The 22,688-nt window shown below is 41.9% G+C and overlaps 1 protein-coding gene across 1 annotated transcript in view; it reads right to left on the bottom strand.

The window, feature by feature from the left end:
• Positions 1–1,473: 1,473 nt before the first annotated feature.
• The window catches only part of Glud1 (glutamate dehydrogenase 1), a 35,560-nt gene continuing 14,345 nt past the window's right edge, over positions 1,474–22,688 (bottom strand). The window contains exons 4-13 of the mRNA XM_036199564.1: positions 20,168–20,231; positions 15,498–15,592; positions 11,005–11,184; positions 9,842–9,979; positions 8,967–9,104; positions 8,601–8,681; positions 6,936–7,059; positions 6,071–6,162; positions 4,270–4,332; positions 1,474–2,837 (exon numbers count right to left, since the gene is read on the bottom strand). Coding sequence (XP_036055457.1) covers positions 2,718–2,837; positions 4,270–4,332; positions 6,071–6,162; positions 6,936–7,059; positions 8,601–8,681; positions 8,967–9,104; positions 9,842–9,979; positions 11,005–11,184; positions 15,498–15,592; positions 20,168–20,231 — 1,095 coding nt within the window. The 3' untranslated portion in view covers positions 1,474–2,717. The remainder of the gene's footprint in view (positions 2,838–4,269; positions 4,333–6,070; positions 6,163–6,935; positions 7,060–8,600; positions 8,682–8,966; positions 9,105–9,841; positions 9,980–11,004; positions 11,185–15,497; positions 15,593–20,167; positions 20,232–22,688) is intronic.

Raw genomic sequence — 22,688 nt, 5'->3', positions numbered from 1 at the left:
TACTTAGAGAACCCATTCGATCATTTATAAGCACCCAAAAGTAGATTATGCTGGCTTCAGCAGCCTTTGCAGCCGAAGATGACCTTGACCTCCTGCCCTCACCACCAAGTACTGAAATTAGGTCTTCACGGTTAGTGTATAACATGGGCACCATTACAGTTTCTCACCTACTGTTTGCTCCTGGCTGACTGCTATTACCCTTGTTCGGTCTCTTCCAGTTTCCCCTTTCCTTTCACGTATGGAGTAACTTAGTCAACTAAAGGTATGCACCCCACACCCACCTTAGAAAACAGACACTATTACCCTTTCCTTTGTCCTGTATTCACTCCCACTCTTTCATGGCATGTATGTATGTATACACATGTGCGCACGGCGTACACACAAACTCGAGATGGCTCAGCAGTTGAAAGCACTTGCCTTTGTAACCTTTTCTGGAGGACCTGGGGTTTCGTTCCCAGCACCCACATGTATGGCAGCATAGAACTATCTGAAACTTCAGTTTCTGGAGATACAATGCCCTTTCTGACCTCCGATGGGCACCACACACACCTATGGTGCACATACATACATACATCATATAAAATACTCACACATAAAATAGAAATATATAAATTCTGGGCCTGGAGAGATGGTTAAGAAGCCTGGTTCTGTTTCAGAACATACACAGTGGTTTACAACCTTCTGTGACTCCTGCTCCAGGGAATCTGTTGTGCTCTCCTGGCTTCCACAGGCACCACAGACAGACACACATGCAGGCGAATCCCCCACCCCTCCAACACCTATACATGCTATAATTGTTCATCCATTCATTCACTGATGGACATCTAAACTGGTTTCATCCTGGCTATGGATGTACAAATATCTATCTATGTAGTGTGTCAACATAGACCAGGCTGGCCTCAAACTCACAGAGATCTGCCTGCCTTGCACCACCACTGCCTGGTCCAATATTATCTTAAGTAGCCGTTAAATTCTGTAGCTAAATTGCTTGAAACAAAATTTTATTTAGAAGATACCATAAAGGGGAAGGTATGATGGTAGTAGCACTCTGGAGCAACAGGCAGGATTGGAAGGAGTTCAAGGCTAGCCCCAGCTAATAGCAGGTTTGAGGCCAGCCTACACTACTTAAGACCCTGTTTTAAACAAGTGAATAAACAAAAAGTACCAGAAATTAAACTAGCATATTAGTTTAACACATTATAGCCTCTTCCCCAGAACAGCCATTATAGCTCAATAAAATGAAATTAAAAAATAATCCAGGAATAAAATTTGAGCAGCTAGCTGGGTAGTGGTAGCGCACACTTTTAAACCCAGCACTTGGAAGGCAGAGGCAGGCAGATCTCTATGAATTCAAGGCCAGCCTGGTCTACAGAGTGAGTTCCAGGACAGCCTGTGCTACACGGAGAAACCCCATCTCAAAAAACCCAAAACAAAAGCAAAACAAAGAATTTGAGTAGTTCATAACAAAAGAAATGACACAGGCAGTTAGAAATTTTTTCACACCTCAATTACTGTTTTAACAATTACTAAGAGACTTTCAAATATGAAAACACAGAAAAGAAACATACACTTTGGAAAAGGTAGACTTTTAATAACTGCTTTTTTCATGAAGTTAATCATGCAGTTACAAAGTAGTTAGAAATTTCTGAAAGGATATTGTTAAAAAAAAAAAAAAGCACTCATTCTTATATAAATAATATCTGGTACTTCCGTGGAACACTCCTGTTCAAAAGCCCTGGCCAATGACTCCCAAACAAAAGTCAACTCCAGGCAGTCTCCAGCCTACTGTTAGAGAAGCGGTGTGCAGAATGCAAAGCCTTGGAAGAAGGGGCACACAATCAGTGGAGCCAGCCAGACTCCAAACAGGGAGCCCAAGGGTTTTTTTTCTGGGACACTATTTGAATTACGGTTCAATTACTCAACACACTGGATCTTTAATGAGAAGAACAAGTTATTTTCATGGTAAAGAGGTTACTGTGCTCCCTGGATGGTGCTACAAATTCCCCAGAGTCCCTGTCACTTGCATGTATGAGAGTGCTCCCACAGTGCCACTGTTTCTCCTGACAACAATGCAGTGCCGATGAGCCATAAATGATATGTTATAAAAACTAGCGTCTTCCATTTACTATGTTTAAGCATTCACTGCTTGAGTCAAGGTTAGGCTTAAGTGATTAAAGGCAATTTATTACAGCAGCATGGACTCATTTTATTCTGAAAGAATAAAATACATAAGAGAAATAGCTTTGTTTTTGTTTGCAACTTAGAAAACTGAGTTATTTTGCAGATGTCAACCAGCAATAACTCATTTGCGGACCATGCCACCTTTGGAAATGCCACACACCTAGTTCTTTTATGTGTCCAAGTTCCCAGACTTGTCCCGAAGTGGCTGACTGCTCTTGATTGCTTTCCCTGGCAACAGCACTGACCCTGTTGGGAAGGGCCCAGAGTAAGGCAGCACAGCCAGGAGGCAGGCAGAGACTTTACTTAGAAAAAGTACCTAAGTGGCTCTCGGATACACGTGATTCCTACTTTCACACATAGCTTGTACATGATCCTCTAACCTAATCTCTCTTAAGGGGCTGATTCGGACTGACTTGCTGGGAACAGTGTCCATTAACTAATGGGTCACAAGAACAGATTTCTGTGGTTACATGTAAACCTGTGACAGGTCTGCAGAGATTACAGGTGAAGTGGGTGGTAAAGAAGTCAGGACCTGTCTATGTGAAGGTCACACCAGCCTCGTTGTACACCTTGAAGACTTTCTCAATGGCATTGACATAGGCAGCTGTTCTCAGGTCCAATCCCAGGTTGTACTTCATGGCTGTGCGCATTATTTGCTGGAAAGGAAAAGGCAGTGAGACCACCTGACTGAGTAGCCAGCTAGGAACACAAAAGGTACGTGTGGATTCCTGGTACTAGTCACCCACCCCAAGACCAATTAAGTGTAAGATTTCAACAGCCAAAGACAAATGACTGTAGCAGCAGAAATGTTTTTGGAGAGTGACAAATTCTCTGTTGCCACTGTCCAGGGAACAGCAAGAAATAACTCCTAGAACTACAGACGTGAGTGGTTCCTCTGCCTGTTATCTGGAAGGAGCTCAGAGCACATACTCAGTGACTGTTTAAAATAACTAACAACAGGACAATGGAACATTCTAGAATTTCAGTGACGACAGCTACACAGCCTTGTGATTACACTACAGGCTGATGAGTTCATTTTGTCTATGTGTATGCTGCGTATATGCACACCTATGTTCCAATGTGCATGGGACGTCAGAACAGTACTTAAATGAGTTGTTTTTCCCTCCTACCACGTGAGTCCCAAGGATTGAACTTAGATGATCAGATTTATCCATGGAGCCATCGTGCCAGCCTATTACAGTGTTTTAATTATATCTCAATTTAAAACAAAGCAGCAAAAATTAAGCATAGCAGCACATGCTAATAATCCAGGCATTAGGTAAGTAGAGAAAGGATGATAAGGAGTTCGGTCTCATCCTCAGTTACATAGTGAGTTCAAGGCCAGCCTAGGACACATGAGACCCTGTTTTAAAACAAAACAAAACAAAACAAAACAAAAACCAAAGCAAAACAAAACACAAACCCCAGCAAAAACAGTACACTAAGAGGTGCTGCCTCCTTGAGCAGAGTCTGTGTGTGCCTGCTTCAACCTGGAAATCCAAATGGGCAGGATCTGATCAATGAGAAACAAGCCTTTCTTCCCAGCACTTGGGAGGCAGAGGCAGGTAGATCTCTTTGTGTTCTAGCCCAGCCTGGTCTACTTCTGAGAGTTCCAGGACAAGTCAGTACTCCATAGAGAGACTGATGCTATCTCAAAAGACAAAAAAAGAAGTCAGAAAAATTGTGCTCAAATTATGTTACATTTAAGGCCCCAGTGTAAAAAGGGTTCAAGTGATTAAAAAAAAAACCAAAAACCAAAAAATCCCCAAAAGCTAAAAGTCAGAAATTTCTTAGTTAAACCAAATTCTATAGTAAGTCAGCTTTGGGCTATTAAATAGCAATGGATTGACCAGCATTCTAGTTTGGCCAACCACCATTTTTGGTAACAGTCAACTGCCTAACTCAGCCTGATTTCTTCCTACAGAGGTACTGACAATAGTGCCCATCAACTGAGGACAAACAGAACATGTCTTGCTGTGCATAAATGGAGACCAGGTAACAACATCCCAAAGCAATGTGCCTGCTGAGACAACGCGCTTATCTGTGTTTCATGTTATTAACACAAAGGCAGCTATCATCTGCACATACCCTGGCAGATCGCTCCATTGTGTAGGCCAAGCCAGAGTGCACGATGTCTTTCTCAGAGGCACCCTGTTAGGAAATAGAACATTAACTTAACAAAAACACATCAAGATATGCTTCATGTCTCTAGAAGGATATTGAGGATTGATACTGCAGAAAAGAAAAGAAGCCTAAGGGCAGGCAAGGAGTCAGATTAGCATCCTCCACTCAAGCTATCCTACACAGCTGCTACCCTCGCACACGGGACACCTCTCTCAGTGACAGAGCCACCAGACACAGAAGGGATATGGCTAACCCAGACAGCAGCAGCTCTGGGAAGCTCTTGCCTGTGCACTTAGTACACAGCTGGAGGAACTAAGAGCTTTCTGTTTCTACAGACTCTTCTATCTCATTTGCTTCTTGGAGGAGTTTCTTTAAAAATTAAGTGTACTGCAAGGCATGATGGTGCCCACCTTTAATCCCAGCACTTGGGAGGCAGAGGCAGGTGGATTTCTGTGAGTTCAAGGACAGCCTGTTCTACAAAGTGAGTTCTAAGACAGCCAGGGCTACACAAAGAAATCTTGTCTCGAAAATCAAACCAACCCAAACCAACCAACCAACCAACCAAAGTGTAAGTCACTGCCACTCCCAGTGTGACACAAGACAGCTATACAATCTATATCCTAAGTGCCAGATAAAAACCTGAAGTGGGGGTTTAGGGATTTAGCTCAGTGGTAGAGCGCTTGCCTCTTGCCTAACAAGTGCAGGCCCGGGGTTCAATCCTCAGCTCAAAAACAAAAAACAAAAAACCAAACTTGAAGTGGGTTACCAAAAACAGTGATCTGTTCTGGCCAGCCATATGGCATATGCCTGTGACTCCAGAATCTGGGTGGTGGAAGGAGGAGGATCAGGAGTTCAAGCTCATTCTTGGCTACCTGTTACAAAACAAACCCCCCCAAAACCAAAAACCAACCCTCCCAAAAGTTATTTATACTGAACATCTTGCAATTCACACTTGTATTATACTTTGTTTTTGGTCTATAAAATTAGGGAGATGAAACAAACTTGCTTCTCAGGCAGAAATAGTGCAGTTTCTTTTACCCATCCAGCAAACATTGAGTAAAAATACTATGTCCTAGGCATGTTCAGGCATTAGGGACACAGCAAAGAATCAAGAGCATCAGCCATCTTCATCTCAGTTCTTCCCTTCCTACTTTTGCCGTCTGTGGTGCTACAGTACTTCATAACTCAACATTTCCAAGGGGTCTACCTATCTGCAGTATTGTTGGGATTAAGGTTGACTGTTCAACTGAGTCAGTGACTTTTTAAGATCTGTTACTTGGGAATAGGGTTGTAGCTCAGTGACAGAGCATTTACCTGACATGCATAAGGTCCTGGGTTCAAGTCCCAGTACCACAGAAACAGAACATAACAGTTAGGTTAAATAATTTTTCCCATGCATGTATGCTATGCCTTTGTAGTCCATATTTTCTGTAATGTCCTGGTAAGATCTTTGTAATGTGTCTATACTATTGATACATCCTGCCAAAACCTGATTGATTTATTTTTCTAATCTGTTAACTCTATGTGTCCATGTAATTATTTCATATAATTCAGTCTCTGAAAGTTGAGTTAAAAAGTATGGCAATCCTTCACGATTATGTTGAATCATTAAGTACCCAAAACTGAATTACTTATTTGCCATCATTTTTGGAATGATGAAATATAACCACATACTGCAATTACAGTTAAGATCCTTTGATAATACTCCATTTAATTTGCCCAGCCTATAAGACAGGGCAGGGAGCATGTGTAAAGTACCACTCACCGATATCCTGTCCTGGAACTCTGCTGTAGGGACCACAGGAATAGTCCCACCATGCTTTCCAAACTTCCTCTCTAAACTCTCTTGAACAGACACTGTAAAAAGCCAAGACATCAAGGGAAGACACTGTTAACAGAGGGAGAAAAGAAACGTAGAACTTAAAGTCACTCTAACCTGTATGTGTAGCCCCAAACTAATGTTTTAGAAATCGCCACTCCTAATGACAGAAGGGTTAACCATTAGAACTCAGCAAGGAGAAGCCTGCCAAATTCCTACAGAAATGTGAATTTAGGTCACTGCTCTCTTTCCATAACACCCATCACTAGGGCTTTCTTCTCTTCCCTTGGCGCTGCTAAAAAATTCTGAGGGAAGAGAAAAGGACAGAGAGGAACATTCTCAGGGTGGCAGAGTACAGGGACACAGTTGGAGGTCTTGGTTTTATTTCAGCTTGGATGAGAAGTTCTAAACTTACTCTGGCCAAATAAAAACTCTTACCAGAGGTCTCAAAAAGGGGTTTCCACACTAGGTAGCACTTTTAATTAGTGTATAAAAGAATGGGTTTCATTGTAACATTTTCATAAATGTTAGCTAGCACTTTTCTGAGAACAATTAAGGAGAGGGATGAATAAAATCAGTGGTGGAGTTCAGGGTTAAAAAAGACTTTACAGTATCATTAATTTATAAATATTATGTTTGAGAAAAATGTGTCCTTTTGCTCTATGAACCAGGAGACAGAAAACCTTTTTTGTTCTTAGGCAAAGGTGTCTAGCATTATCAGGAAAGGGTTTCCTCAGTGTGTATGATCTTCCAGCTCTCTCTTTGGCTCAAAGGACAATTTTTGGGGACATCAACACTTCTGAGAACTCACTGAGCAGGTGGTAGTTGGAGTCCCTTTCGTATTTGAAGGTCAGTCGGCCATAGCTGACATGATTCAGGTTCTTGAGCCACTCAAAGTAAGACACTGTCACCCCTCCAGCATTTAAGTAGAGATCCTGTACACAAGATGTGACATGAGAAGGAGAAAAGGGAAGGATGGTAACTTTATTAACTGCTAGGGCTGGTGCTTAGGACCTCAGCTGCATCACATCCTGTCAGGTCAGGAACTCAATTTCAGCACCAAGGCAGACTGAACATCTGTGCTGGATAGCTTTATGCCACAAGCTAAAGTCATCTGAGGAGGGAACCAGTGGTTCTCAACCTTCCTACTATGTTGCAATCCTTTAATACAGGTCCTCATGTTGGTGACTCCTAACCATAAAACCATTTTCGCTACTACTTCATAACTGTAATTTTGCTATTTCTGTGAATTGTAATGTAAATATTTTTGGAGATGAACATTTGCCAAAGGGGTTGTAACCTAGCGGCTGAGAAATGTTACTGTAGGTATTTTTTTAACTAGTGATGTGGGAAGGCCTCGCCCATTGCGGGTGGCGCTTGCCTCTGGGCTGGTCAGCAAGCAGCACCCCTTCATGCCGTCTGCATCAGCTCCTGTCTCCAGGTTCCTGCCTTGACTTCCTTTGATGGTGATCAGTGATGAGGAAGTGCTGCTTTGGCCACTGTGTTTCACCACAACAATAGCAACCCCAACAAAGAGAACACCGCAAACGCATCTTAGCTAGCTTATTTTTACCATGATCTCAGACTAAATGGTTGGTTTACCAACTAGTGGTCTGATGGTGCCTCACCAGAAGATAGCATTACCATTGCCACCACTTAAGGCAGCCTATTCCAGTTAAGTGAGTTTATTTATTTATTTGTTTTTTTTTTTTTAATATAAAAACACTTGCTTTCTACAAAGTGGTCTCTTCAGAGTCCATATGAAGTCCCAACACCCCCCCCCCCCCCATTTTCACCCAAAACTCTGAACACATGTTCTTCTCCATAGTAGCAGGGGAAAAAAAGAAAAGAAAAGAACTAAATGTGTATGTGTGGGTATGAGTGTCTACAGAGGCCAGAAGAGTGTCAGATCCCTGGAGCTAGAAGTCTAGGCAGGCTGTGAGCCATCCAATGATGACACTCTGAACTTGCAAGAGCACTACAGGCTTTGAATGGCTGTGTCATCTCTTTTGCACTAAGTTTTCCTTTTCTTTTTCTTCTTTCTTCAGTAAAGCGGTGAGAGACATTCACAATGCATCAAGTTAGGAACTGGGTAACAAACCTTAAGAATTTAACTTAGAATTGTATTTCTAGCACAATATACGTATTTATTGTAACTAGATTTTGAGGGTTACTAATACTCAAGTTACAGCTAGAAGCTAGACAAAGTGTTCAGGACTGAGAGAAAAGTGACTGGCATATTATCGTCTCTCTCTGATTTGTTTCCTGAGGTGCTGTGTACTGAACCTTGAACTTCATGTGTGCTCTTATGAGGGCCCTACCACTGAGACCCTGGCCTCAGCCTTGCTGCTATATTTTCTTAGAAGTAAATAAAGATTAAGAATTTACTACAACTGTGACACCAGTAGGTCCTCTCTCTGCTAGCAAAAGAAATGATTCCCAGAACATATAAAACCAAAGAGCATAGGCGACCTACCGGAATAACCATGATGTTCCTTTCCAGGAAGATCTTATCAGCCTCTGGAGTGGTCGGTCCATTGGCTCCTTCAGCAATGATCTGCAAGAGAATTGGGGACATGCACAGATGCCAAGAAATCTTCACAGGAAAGAGATGAGTGTATATTTAAGGAGCTAAAAGGAAGACCATAATTTTGGTTAAAATTAAATTTCTCTACAAAGTGTATATACAGTTACCTTTTACTTTTCTGTTTCTCTAATATTCTTAACTATGTTTTGAAAGTGGTCATGGTGGTATAATTTTGTGACTCAAACAAAATCACTGATCAGACTTTTTATGACATTCCACACTGATGATGCCCATCTGTTCTTACAATGGTTTTACCTTGGCTTTGACTCTAGGTGCATTGGATTTGGTCAACTGCTTCTCACTGGCTGCAGGGATTAGGATGTCACAGTCAGCCTCCAAGATGCTTCCTTCATAGACCTTCGCTTTGGGGAAGCCCAGAATCGACCCATGTTGCTGTAATTGATTGAAAATCAGAATTAATGGCTCCAACAGAGTTTGAATGCTATCTTCAGTGCCTATTATACAAAATCTACTTATTTAGAGCTCTTTGAGAACCAGGTACAGTGGCTCACATCTGTAATCTCTGCATTAGAGATGCTGAGGCAAGGAGATTGCTGTGGGTGTAAAACCAGCCTGGGCTACCCAGGGAATGAGGCCAATCAAGCATACAGAGCAAGACCAGGCCTCAAACAAAACAAAACAAAACAACCCAAACATTTTCCTACCAATACTTGGAAGGAAAAGGCAAGATGATCAACCCAAGCTTGAATACGAAGACCCAACACCACCACCAAAACATAAAACCAAAAGAAGAAAGAACACTTAAGGTCCCTGCCACCAAGCTTGATGATGAGTTCAAGCACCCAGGGTCCATGTGGCGGAAGGAGAAACAACTCCTGCAAGCTGTCCTCTACGTGTGCATTGGTGGCACATGCCTCCCATCTCAAAAGAAATAACATAAATGTTATTATTTTTTCAGGGCTGGTGAGATCTCAGTGCTTGCGATCAATAATGACCTGAATTTGAGCCCTGGGACCCCTGTGGAAGGTGAGAGCAGACTCCTGTAGAGTGTCTTCTGATCACGAATTGAATGCCACAGCACATGAACACATGATTAACCCCCCCTCCCCAAAACCCCAAAAAACTATTCTCTTAAAATTTAAGACTGTTCAGCTATCAGAATAACATACCAACTTGAAATCTTCCAGTTCCTTTGGGTCAATACCATCTGGATTCCATATACTCCCATCAGATTCACCAACTCCGACACATTTAGCACCAAAACGATGTAAATACCTCATAGAGTGCAGGCCTACATTACCAAATCCCTGTGAAGAACAATTATGCATGACACAGACTTGATGTAGATAGTATGGGTCATTTTGACCAACATAAATCTATGCTGATAACAATTTAGAAGCAAGTCTCAATATTTTTGCTAAAAGCAGCAATTTCCTGGGCCAATAGATGGCTTATGGGAAAGGTATTTGCCACCAAGTCTAACCTGATGACCCATAGAGTGAAAGGAAAGAGCCAACCACTGTAAGTTCCCTCTGACCTCTACGTGTACTGTGGCACATATATGTCCACACAAGTACTAACAAAATGAGTAAATATATTAACAAAAAGAAGCACTGTACGGAATGGCTTCTTCAATGACAATTTCTATGCTCAAGAATCTGAAACCCAACCTTGTTACCTACAAGACTGAGCCCTGGAGAAGTTTAGTTAGGGACCTTGCTTGCTTATACAGCCTTGGCAGTGGGGACAACCGACACCAATGCAGTCAGAGCCTATCATTTTAAGGTAGTGCTGAATGTAAACTTCTAAGTGAAATACGTGTGGACACAGAAACAAATTTAGGTCAATGTAGAAATATTTCTGCATACTTACAATGGCTGCACAGCTGAGGCCTTTCCCCTCTGAATGCAATTTTATGCTTAAGTAAGGACCAAAAAAGTGACAGTCATGTATTTAATATCTAAGAGATATTGAATTGGGTCTAATTCTATGAATCACATCAAGGTTAAGAAGAAAAAAGATGTTTCACTCTGAAAATGAAAAGCCTTCTAAAATCTAACAAACTCTCTAATTTTAATGTCATAAATAGAAAAAAAAACTTTTAAAATTTTAGTGTATATCAGTTATTAAGAACTGGGGGCTGGTGAGATGGATGAATGGGTAAAAGCATGTGTACCTAAGCCTGACAACCTGAATTTAATCCATGGAATTTACTTAGTGGAAGAACTGACTCCTGCTCTGACCTCCAATGTACCCTGTAGCATGCATGTCTTCCCATAAAAATAAATAAATGTAAGCAGCAGAACAAAACCAAACCCCCAAATTGTTTTACCTGAACAACAAATGTCTTGTCACCAAAGCCTGGTGTCATTCCTAAGATGCTCATGTAAGAAGCTTCATTGATGAAGTTTTCAATTCCATGGAAGACGCCACGGCCAGTAGCAGAGATGCGCCCGTGGATGCCTCCTTGACTGATGGGTTTACCAGTAACACAGGCATGTGCATTGATATCCTGTAAGAGAGGGCTAGAGGGTCAACCCCATACCATGAAATAATAATAATGATACTAATAATAATGAGAATAAATTCTTTGAGAGTTTTTGGAGTCACAATTTAATGGAAGAATTTAAATTTCTTTTGAGACAGATCACTGACCTTGAACTTGTGATCCTTGTATAACCTTCTGAGATTGTGCTGGGATTATAGGCACGTGCCACGATACCCAGAACTAAATCCTTTTTCTATGATCAAGCCAATACTACAGAGTGGATTCTCATTAGCTAAACATATTTTTAGTAAGAGTGTGTTAAGCTGGTGTGGTGGCACTGCCTGTAACCCCAGCATTTGCTGAGGCAGGAGAAGCTCATGTTCAAGGGTACCCTGATTATACAGAATCTACAAGCTTGTGCAAATCTCTGAGTATGTGTAAGTCATATAAAGTTCATATTCATTAAAAGGGAGGGGCCTTTTCCAACCTTCTGTTCTTAGGAATCTAATAAGGTAGGCTGTATTTCACACTAAGAGACAGTTTAGTAATTTAGTGTTAAGCACAAACAACAATATCATAAGCGTAGACATGATTCATCTTGAAGCTATTACTCTTTTACTGAAAACCTAAGCCACATTAAGTTAGGGTTCATTGCTGGGCAGTGGTGGCGCATGCCTTTAGTCCCAGGATTTGGGAGGCAGAGGCAGGTGGATCTGTGAGTTCCAGGCCAGCCTGGTCTACAGAGTGAGTTCCAGGACTGCCAAGGCTACACACAGAGAAGAAACCCAGTCTTGAAAAACAAAAAACAAATAACAAAAAGTTAGGGTTCACATTTCACTTGTGAGTGCCTTAAGATTGCCAAAACAAAAACCAAAAAAACCCAGAACCAGAAAAAGCATTGCAATTTTCCTGAATGTAAAGATACTGTTTTATAGTCTACCAAGCTAATTTTGAAGTCTAAAATGTAAAAAAAAAAAAAAAAAGAACTTTGGCTGGGATTGATACATGCCCGTAATCAGCACTTGGGTTGGGAGGATGAGGCAGGGAGATCTTTGAGTTCAAGGCCAGCCTACATAGTGAGCTCCAGGTCAGCCAGAGCTACACAGTAAAACCCTGCCTCAAATGAAGAAAGAAGTTCAAAAGAAAAATTTGAAATGGTGTTCCTGGGCAAGATGCAGAAGCCTGTGCCTCTGTAGCATTGACAGATGTGCAAGTGGATGGAGGGTGATTTCAATCTTACCTACACTTTTACCTTCTCTAAATTAAGGCTGTGCAGGTCTTTTTGTTTACAAAGAGTCACAGTTAGTAAAACAGGGTCTTGAGGGCCTGGGCAGATGGCTCAGCTGGTAAAGCAGAGCTTTGCAAGCTTGAACATCCCTGGGGCTGGCTGGCCAGCCAGGGTAGGCAAATCAGTGACCTCCAGGTTCAACAAGACCCTGCCTCAAAAAATAAGGAGGAGAGCAACTACAGAAGACAGTGTTGACCTCGGGTCACACACACACACACACACACACACACACACACACACACACACACACACAAAAGAAAAGGAGAAAAAAGATGGGTTTGGGAGGGTTTCCTTCTGAAGCACCACACATTATAAACATAGCAAGCAGAACATTGTGGAACAGACACAGTGATCATGGAACAGAAGAAATGAGAGGAGGCAGTACGATCACGCCAGCAGATTAACAGAAGATGGAGAATTTTAAGCCAGGGGCAAAAGCATGCCTAAGTGAATTTATTATCTCCTGCAATGAAGTGCTTAAGTTCATGTTCTGTCCCTGCCCAGAAGTCACCTGAGTTTTACTCCTCTATTTAAGTATTTTCTCCAGAGAACTTGGACTTGCATTACTTGTACAGTTACCAACAAAAAAATGAAAACAACTCTGAAAAGAAGACAGTTTAGTAAAGCCCTCAGAATTAGTCGTTTTCCCACAGTTCTCTTTCATGAATAATTCACACCATGAATACAGAATTGCAAAGCTGGTGCCAGACAGTTCTAAGCTGTGGAAATGCAAATGCTGGGGCAGGAGGAGATTCTGTGTGAGGTCAGGCCTGGTACCAGCTGACTCCCCAGCATATGTAATGGTCTGGGAACCCAGGAGGTAGGGGCCATGTCCATGCTCCCTCAACACCAAACTGTAGTAGGGCTGGTTGACCAGTCATGATGGCTTCCTTACCATGACCTGGGTCTTTAGGTTTCCTGTCAGTTAAAGATGGAAGAGCTCTTACCAGCCCCGTCCAAGGTTTATCTGGCAGAGCCTCCTGAAACTTCCTCGCACTGCCCCAACTGTGAAGGAGCTACGAATAACAGTGCACTGCCTAGCAGCCTGCGGTGGTGGTCAGGGAGGAGCCCCGCTCAAGAACGAGAAAGCACATCTAGGGCTTTCTTGAGGCGTGCAAGCCAGGCGAACGGTGAAGCTGCAAACCTAGCACTTAGGGAGCCCAAGCAAGAGGACAGCTTCGAGTTTCCGTCTAAACTGGGCTGCTAAGAGAAAAGGAGGTATGAAAGCAGAGTGGTAGTCCAAATCTATCTATCACTGCTGCACTTCACTTCATAGATTCACAATTCCTTCCCTTTTTTGTATTTCACGAAGGGCGGTGGACTGCTCCAAGAGTCTCATGGAGACTTGACTGTTAGCTTACATTGAGGAAGCATAGACTCCCAGCGCATGAAGCTGTGGGTGAAGGAGGCAGGCTAGAATGCAGATGGCCTTCCGGCCTGTGCTCCAAGCATTGTGCAACACTGCTTCAGGAAATGTGCCTCCCTCCAAAGCCTTCCATGCAGGCCCCAGAAAAGCAACCCTGACTACCCCAGCATTTTACTCCCACAAAGGCTCATGTCCATCAACAGCCAGACAACAAAACTCTTTGCAGGCAGCAGTGACCTTTCAGACTGCCATCCCTTCGCTTCTCTCCAATGCCACTCTTCTTAGCTGGACGTTTACTGGAAATGTCCCATTCCCCTCTTTTCATGCGCTCCTGTGGTCTGGGATCCTCTATCCAGCCCCAACAATCCCATGCCCTGCTAATCAGAGTGAAACACCGAGGATGAGCTCGCCATAGCTTCTTTTTCAGGACAAAGACTGCAGTCCTGATAGCAGTACCGGCAGGGCTCTCCTCTCTGCTGACTGGGTGTAACACAGGCTCCCTGCCCTTCAAGTTCACCGCTCTTCTGGACTCCAGGACTTCCTCAACACTTCTTTCTGCCTCCACCTCCCATCTTTCAGAGCTCAGAACATTCCCAAAGAGGGCTGCACTGACCCGACTTCCAAAGGCTCTGGTTAGGCCCCACTATCCTTTTTCAAAGCTTTGAAACAGCTTACACACACATCACTTGTAGTGCACACCTGACTTCTACTTAGTGTAAATGAGGTTTTTGTTGTTTTTTGTTTTTTTTTTCCGAGACAGGGTTTCTCTGTAGCTTTGAGCCTGTCCTGGAACTCGCTTTGTAAACCAGGCTGGCCTCGAACTCACAGAGATCCATCTGCCTCTGCCTCACAAGTGCTGGGATCACAGGTGTGCGCCACCTCTGCCCGGTGAGTATTTTTAAAAAAATCGTTTTTTCCTAAGCCACCCCCCCAACTTTATGTTATTGTATCCTCTCTCTCAAGAATAAATAAATATTCACTTCTTGTTTATGGATGTTTCCTTTCCCAAGGTTTCATAGTTTTCAGGGACAAGCTGTTTTCTCCAGCTCGGTTCATGAGTCAGGGGCTGGTATCACACACAGACAGCCCCTCTTGCTAAGGATGAGTCAAAGCAAAGCCTCTTCACTATCAGTAAAACCCCCACCAGAGCTGACATCGGTGGCTCACTTACCTCCTCTGTCACCTTTACACAAGTATGTCTTACCTTCTTCAATCTCAGCTGTTTCTCTTCCTCTTAGCCCCCAAATCTCGATGTTGAAATTCAATCAAATTTTCAAGGTTCATCTCAAATATCTCTTCAAAAAGGCCTTCTTCAGAACCCCCAACTCTACCTTTATATCACACCATTTTCATACCTTAGCTCATGAGCCTTAGCTCCTCTCTAAGTGAAAGCACTCTGATGGAAAGGCAGAACTGAACATGCCGTCTAGTGCCTCAGCAAGTGAGCTGCCCTGGTTGGGAAGGTCTGGCCTCAGTGCTCAGTACAGTGCAGCACGTAAGCAAAAGCCCAATTCACGTAAACTCCCTATGCTTAGAGTTTTAGACTAGAGAGAGGGCAAAGTAATATGCATATCAAGTTTATGATTAAAAGGCAGGCGAACCCAGCAATTACCCACTTCTCAGATTATTGTTACTTCTTATGGACAGCAATGCAGGAAGCCTTGGGGTTCCGTGGATACTCACATAGTGCCCTATGGTGCTGGCATAGGTGTCAGCGATCCAGGACATCTCCCGCTCACCCGTGCTCATGTCTGGGGCAGGCACATCAATGCCAGGACCTGGGAGCACAGGGAAAGGGCAGTGCGCCAATTTTTAAGATAAACTTATCCCAAACATTAAGATGCTTGCAATTCTCTAAGAGAACAATGTCATTGTGGCTAGAAAACTTTAGATCTCATTTTGGTAACAAACTGAAGCCACAAAAATACTCATTAAATGCCTCTTCTCTATGAAACTTCTATACATAATGTCACGTGGCTATTTTTTTCACTGAAATTTATTGGATTGTACCTGGAAGTTACCTGCAGACAACAGATAGAAGTTACTCCTGGGGTTTCAGAGTATGACACTGGCAAATGTTTGGCCCCTCAACCTCAGTTCCCCCCTAACAGGACCATTCTGGTTACTGAGTAGATGTGTATGAAACAGTTTCGCTCCCCACTGGCTTAGGCCTTCTCACTAAGTGAGAAGGGGGAACGTGACACTGCTCAAGATAGTATTTATAAGGCCTGTGATGCTTTCACTTACAGAATACTTTTGTTGGATTTAGTAGCCAATGGGTGGGGTATAGAAAGGTTTTGGGCTTAGCATTTAGTTCACCAGAGCACAGCAAATTAAAGTAAGTATGAGAGCCGGGTGGTGGTAGCGCACGTCTTTAATCTCAGCACTAGGGAAGCAGAATCAGGTGGATCTCTGTAGTTCAAGGCCAGCCTGATCTACAGAGCAGAGATCCAGGACAGGAACCAAAACTACACAGAGAAACCCTGTCTCGAAAAACTAAAAAGGTATGAGAATATCAAACATTGGCTCACAGTGACAGTACCACTGCTGCTTCTAACACCACTGGATATGGTGAATTTTCTAAGCAACACATTCAGTGATGGTCACTCCAACTGCAAAGGGAGAACTATGCAGAGATACTCAAAACTAAGATAAAAATTATTAAGATGCCAATTAAGGAAGATAAGGCACAGCTACACAAAGTAATAGTCATTCAAAAGTTGATTTTTTTCCCAATGTAAATAACTTGGAATTATTACCAAACCTACCATATAGAAGATGGCAGGTTTCATATCGCTATGTATACTCTCATTTACATAAAATTCTATCCCCTTCTTCCTTCCCTCTCTATCCCCTCACATGCATGTCTACATACACATGTTTAGAAAGATAGGTATCAACAACTTGTTTATTATATTCTTGGATTTAAGCATTATTACTCTACAATATGCTGTTTGAATTATATCATAAGTTATTTTCATACAAATAACTTTAAAAATGCTCAAGTTCTTTATGATAATGAGTATTCAGAGACGGGTAATGTCTGGGGGGCGCTCACCAACCTAAGACAGAGCACCTGTGTGGCCTGGACAGGTGTCTCCATGACGGGTAAGGTGACCTGCTGATATCCCATGCAACCTAAGTCAGAAGCTCATCTTTTAGTAAAAGGGGGGGGGACCTATAGGGCCCTGGCCCCCATTTTGGGTAACTGTTGCCTTGCTTACTGATCTTGACCTTGATATCCCCCCATGCTAATTCCCTGCGAGATTCCACCCCTCTGAATACTTAAGGGAAGCTCCTTGTCTGTGTATCCAGCATATTGGGCGTTAACAGCTTAGATGCAAGGTTGTAAAACATCGGAAGCAAATTTCTGCCCTCCGGGGTTCCCCCATTGTGCTGTAAGCCTGTATTTAACGTATTTAAGACCTCCTCCCTCCTTCAATAAACAACATTAAAAAAAAAAAGAAGAAATTGAAGACAGCGATGTTCTAAAAAATGAAGTGGTGATGGTATCATGGGCCTATGAGGACTAAAGTATATCAAATTGTGCAAACACGAAAATTGTATACTATGTGAATTATCTGTCAATAAAGATCTTATATATAAAAATTATTAAGTCCTTCCATAAAATAAAGCTCTTCCACGGGACCCAATACTAGGCACTAATTTTCTGATCAAATTGTAATGTCACGAATACAAGATAGTCAAAATCAAAAATGAGAAAATCTTTAGGTCAAGGTTCAAGTCTTATGGTCCTATCTAATCTGTCACTCCACATCCTCATCTGCTTTTAGGCATCTTTAAATCTAAGGACGTCTAGCCTCATAAGCCTGTCTTCCATACAGAGCTTCTATCTCAAGGCCTGATGTTCTAGCCTTACTCACTGTCTGCTTTGCATATGTTCCTTTTGACATACTCAGGCTATAGGGCACTATAACCTTGTTTAACCACAGTTCTTTCCTAAGCTACAAAGGAGAAATTGCCACCAAATCTGCTTAGAAATATCTAAGGAGTGTTGGAAGACAGATTTCCTACTAGGTTCATGAGTTTCCTGCCTCTCGTAAAATCGATCTATGGGGATGAACACATCACAAGTAATTCCTGTAATACAGATAAATCCTTAATTCCATTTTGATTTAAAGGAAGGGCTGAAACCATGATAATGTTGGTAATGGAGACACAGGAGGAATAAGAAAGACAGAGATATGAGGAACCTGCAGGGTAAAGTCACAGTTGATAGGTACCATCTAAACACACACTAAGAATGAACATTTCCAAGCTTTCTTAAGAATCTGAAGGAGTATTTTCCAGTGTATTCTGTGAGGCTGGTATTACTTTATTATCAAGGCTGAACAAAGAAGAGTTATAAAATGAGAAAACAATATACAAGTTAGTTGATACTGCACAGAAATAAACAGCCATATTGGTCTACAAATGTTAAATATTATTTATTTCCTTTTGTACAGGGACAACACTGTATTAAATATGTACCACCTTACCTATGTGGGTTTGATTACTAAGTATCCTCCAAATAACAAAACAAAACCAAAACTAACAATCTAAAAAATCAAACCAAACCAAACCCACAGAAAAAGCCACCCCCCGAAGCCCAACAAACCAATATCCCTCCTAACAGCATCAAGTAGACCATGTGGCTGTCTCTAGTACTAAGAAAGTGAGAAGCAAGGCTTAAAGAACTAAGAGGCTCAACAACAGAGAGATGTCCATGTTTACGGGTTGGGAAACTTAATTTGGTAAACATGGCAATCCCCCACTGAATGGTCTATAGATACCATTCCTATCAAAATCTTAGGTCTCCTCCTCTATTACCACACCACCCAATTTCCCATGGAATTTGACAAGCTGATCCTAAACCCACACACTTAACAGGGTAAGAATTCGTACTCAAGTCTGAGTCACAATGGAGACTTCTGACTCAAGTCTGAGTCACAGTGGAGAACTCTGCAGCAAGGGAAGGGAGGAAATAACAGAAGAGCTTTGAAAGTTTGCCCTCTACAAGCAAAGGGGCCAAGTCTTCATAGTTAAGGTTCACCTTCTTTCTGAGTTCCACTGAGTCACTTTGTACTTTTTGGAGCTGTCATAACTAAGCTGATAAAAACTCTAGATGGCAACAGCTATGGTGGAATGAAATCTAAAAAGCACAAGGATTTTAAAATATATTAAGATTTTAGGCTAAGAGGAACCATTCTATTTAAATGACCACGAAGGCCATCACCAGGCTGAGACATGATTTCAATTCACTATCTTGAAATAAAAAAGCATCCCTGTAGGCATGAGTGAGGTGCTCATTAACTTCTGTTAGCAAAATGTTCCTGGGCAATGAGGTACAAGTAAAGCTCATAACAGTGTTCATATGAGGCATGTCAAGAACTAATGATTTTAGACCAAATCTTACAACATTCTACCTCTTTGTATATTCACTCCTGTATTAATGCATACCTTATTTCCTAAAAACAGGGCAAGTTTCAAAATATAGCTTAATTTCATAGGAACTTGCCACTGGTGGAGGAAACATGGAGGAAAACACAAGGGCAGGAAAGCAGAGTTAGGAGTGTGGTCGTGTGCCCCAACCCCCTTTCAGCCAGTTTTCCTTTAACATTTCACTGAATAACTTTAATTATTGAAATAAACCAGAAGTCTTCTAGACCAAGAAATATAAGACAAATTGCTTAGAAATCAAAGAGTAAATAACATGTATACATCACAAAGAATACTCGTATCTCACAAAGAACATATCAACACAAATACAAGGCAATAAAAAAACAAACAAATGGAAGTAACCCTAGAAATTTAGCATGCTTCACAAAAGCCCTATAACTAACAAGTCCTCCTCAGACAGTGATGGTGCATGGAGCAGTGGGTACATTACATCAGCCTCACTGTCAGTTCTCAGGGAACAGCTAATATATATTAAAAAAAAAAAAAAAAAAAATCACTGGCTTCAAATAACATCAGATTTTTATTGCTTCAGAAAAAAACTGGATGGATTTAAAAAAACCATTTTTTCACATGTTAAAAATAGTTATAAATCCAGTATTTGGTAGCCGTGTCCTTTTTCATGTTTCAGAAAAGAATGTCCTTGGTGTCCTTGTCCCACATTGTGCAGTGAGAACCTGAACTTGCCTAATGGAGATGTGTCAGAAAAACAAAACAAAACAAAACCCAAAAAAACCAAGATATGTCCATGAAATCTATAAAGAAACCTGGTTTCTGGAAGGGAAAGGACAACTATATCCAGGCACTTTATAAAGGCAGGAGTTTAATTCAAGACCATTACTTTTTAGGTGTTTCCACTTTATACAGAAATGCACAGAACAATGAACAGTACGTACCAATAAAACCCTTCTTTGCCAACTCCATAGTGAACCTCCGTGTGATCTTTTCTAATTCGTTGTCCTGCAGAGAGACAGAAAAAAAGAAAACAATGAAAAACATTTTGATAGAAAAATCAAACGGAGAGGATTTTTCTCCTGCTTTCTATGTAAAGAACATTTCCACATCCCCTCATACACTACACAGCACAACTTGTAGAGCAGACACTATTTCCTTTTTTGTTTGGGATTTTTTGAGACAGGGTTAGCAGCCTAGGCAGACCTTGAAGTTACTATATATCTCAGAGTGGTTAAGAAAACCAGTGGTCAATAATCCTAGCATGAAAACTGATTTTAAAAAGCTTGTTGGGTTGGGGATTTAGCTCAGTGGTAGTGCGCTCGCCTAGCAAGCGCAAGGTCCTGGGTTCGATCCTCAGCTCCCCCCTCCCCCCAAAAAAGGCTTGTGTGGTGATATTTTATCTGTGTGCCCCAATAAAGCTTGTCTGAGGATCAGAGGAGAAAGCCAGCCACTGTAGTAAACACAGAAGTCAGGCAATGGACGGTCAGTGGTGGTGTCGCACTCCTTTAATCCCAGCACTCGGGAGGCAGAGCCAGGAGGATCTCTGTGAGTTCGGGGCCAGACTGGTGTACAGAGTGAGTTCCAGGAAAGGCTCAAAGCTACACAGAGAAACCCTGTCTCGAAAAACAAAAACAAAAACAACAACAACAAAAAAGGGCAGGATCTGTCTGGATCTCTATGAGTTCAAGGCCACACTGGGAACAGAGCCTGGCATGGTGGTACATACCTTAAATTTCAATACTAGTTAACCATAAAAGTCTGGAGGTTTGTATAGACGGACAGGAAATGATGTAGCTGGGCAGAAAGGAAGTGAGATGCAGAACAGAAAGGCATATAGGCATGGGTATACAGGAAATAGGTCTCTTTGGCGGAGGATCTCCAAGTGGTAAGAACATGGCTGACTTCTTTCAGCTTTACTGATCTCTCTCAGCTTTTTACCCCAATATCTGGCTCCAGGTTTTTATTAATAAAACCATTTAGCAACTTGTCTACAGGCTTGCCTAGACTACAAAGATTTCAAGGCAACTCTATGAAACCCTGTTTCAGAATAAAAAAGCCAAGAGGGATAGGGAGATATAGCTTCGTGGTAGAGCATTTGCTAGTATGTGAGGATCAGAGCCTGGGTCCAGTTCTCCATCCTGTATGTGTGCATGGGGTAAAGACATGACTGAATGTTTTCTGAGAGTCTTACTATGACAGAGTCAACCATGAATGGTATTGAACTTGTTATATGGTCTATACTGGCTGTGAACTTAAGAGATCCACTGACACCTGCCAGGTGTGGTGTCAGTAATTCCAGCACTGGGGACACTGAGGCAGAAGGATCTAGAGACAGAGATATCATCCCCAAACTCTTTCTTCCTTCTGTTTCTGTTCCTCTCTCACACACAAAACAATTATATCTCTATAGACCCCATGGGTCATGCCTGCAATCCTGTGTCTCAGGAGGACTGAAGAGAATGAGGTAAACCTGGGCTACATAGTGAGTCCCTGTCTTAAAAAAAAAAAAACCAAAAACCTCAGGCAAAAAAGTGAAATCGAGTTGAAGTTTAATAAAGATGTTTTAATATCGGCATGAAAGTTAATAGAAAGGTACTAAAAAAATGACAAGACACATCTGAGGATGGACGTGGGCTGCTGCACCCCCCCACCCCTTCTCTGTGCAGCCCTGGATGTCCTGGAACCAGCTCTGTAGAGCAGGCTGGCCTTGAACTCAGATCCACCTGCTCTGCCTACCAAGTGCTAGGATAAAAGGTGTGTGCTACCACCGTCTAGTGGGTATGGAATTCTTAACGAGTTACAGAAATAAGACACACCCAACTGTGGGTGATAGGATGTTCAAGGAAGTCATCAAAAGGTGAATTTCAGAGGGAATAAAATCAGTTATTATGTTTATATACAGATCATTAATTTAGTTTATGTTGAACACTACAGCAGTTTTAATTAACTTGGAACTAACAGAATAAACATGATTTTTATTAGATTTGTTATTTATTGCAAGAACAAAATCTCTGCATCTCTTCAGGTCAAGGCTGGGTGGTAGTGGTGCATGCCTTTTCCCAGCACTCTGGAGGCAGAGGCAGGCAGATCTCTGCATTCCAGGACAGCTGGGACCGTTAGAGAAACCCGTCTCAGAACAAAACCAAAGCCACGCCCCCCCCAAACAAAACAAAACACAACACCCTTCAGGTCAAAATTTTATTTGTTTATTTTTGGTTTCTCAGGACAGGGTTTCTTTGGCTCTGGCTGTACTGGAACTCAGTATGTAAATCAGGCTATCCTTGAACACAAAGATCTGACTGTCTCTGCCTCCCAGTGCTGGGAACCCAGCTTAAAACTTCAGATCAAAATTTAAAACATAAATAGAAATGTCTTACAGCATGAAAATATTAACTCTTTACCAAGTAAGAAAAAGGTATCAGTGGCAAACAAGCAGGTAAACAAGTATGGCAAAATACAATA

The sequence above is a fragment of the Onychomys torridus genome, chromosome 9 (assembly GCF_903995425.1).
Source record: "Onychomys torridus chromosome 9, mOncTor1.1, whole genome shotgun sequence".
Classification (NCBI taxonomy): domain Eukaryota; kingdom Metazoa; phylum Chordata; class Mammalia; order Rodentia; family Cricetidae; genus Onychomys; species Onychomys torridus.
Note: the sequence above shows the minus strand (reverse complement) of the source record. Positions and strands in the feature narration are given on the sequence as shown.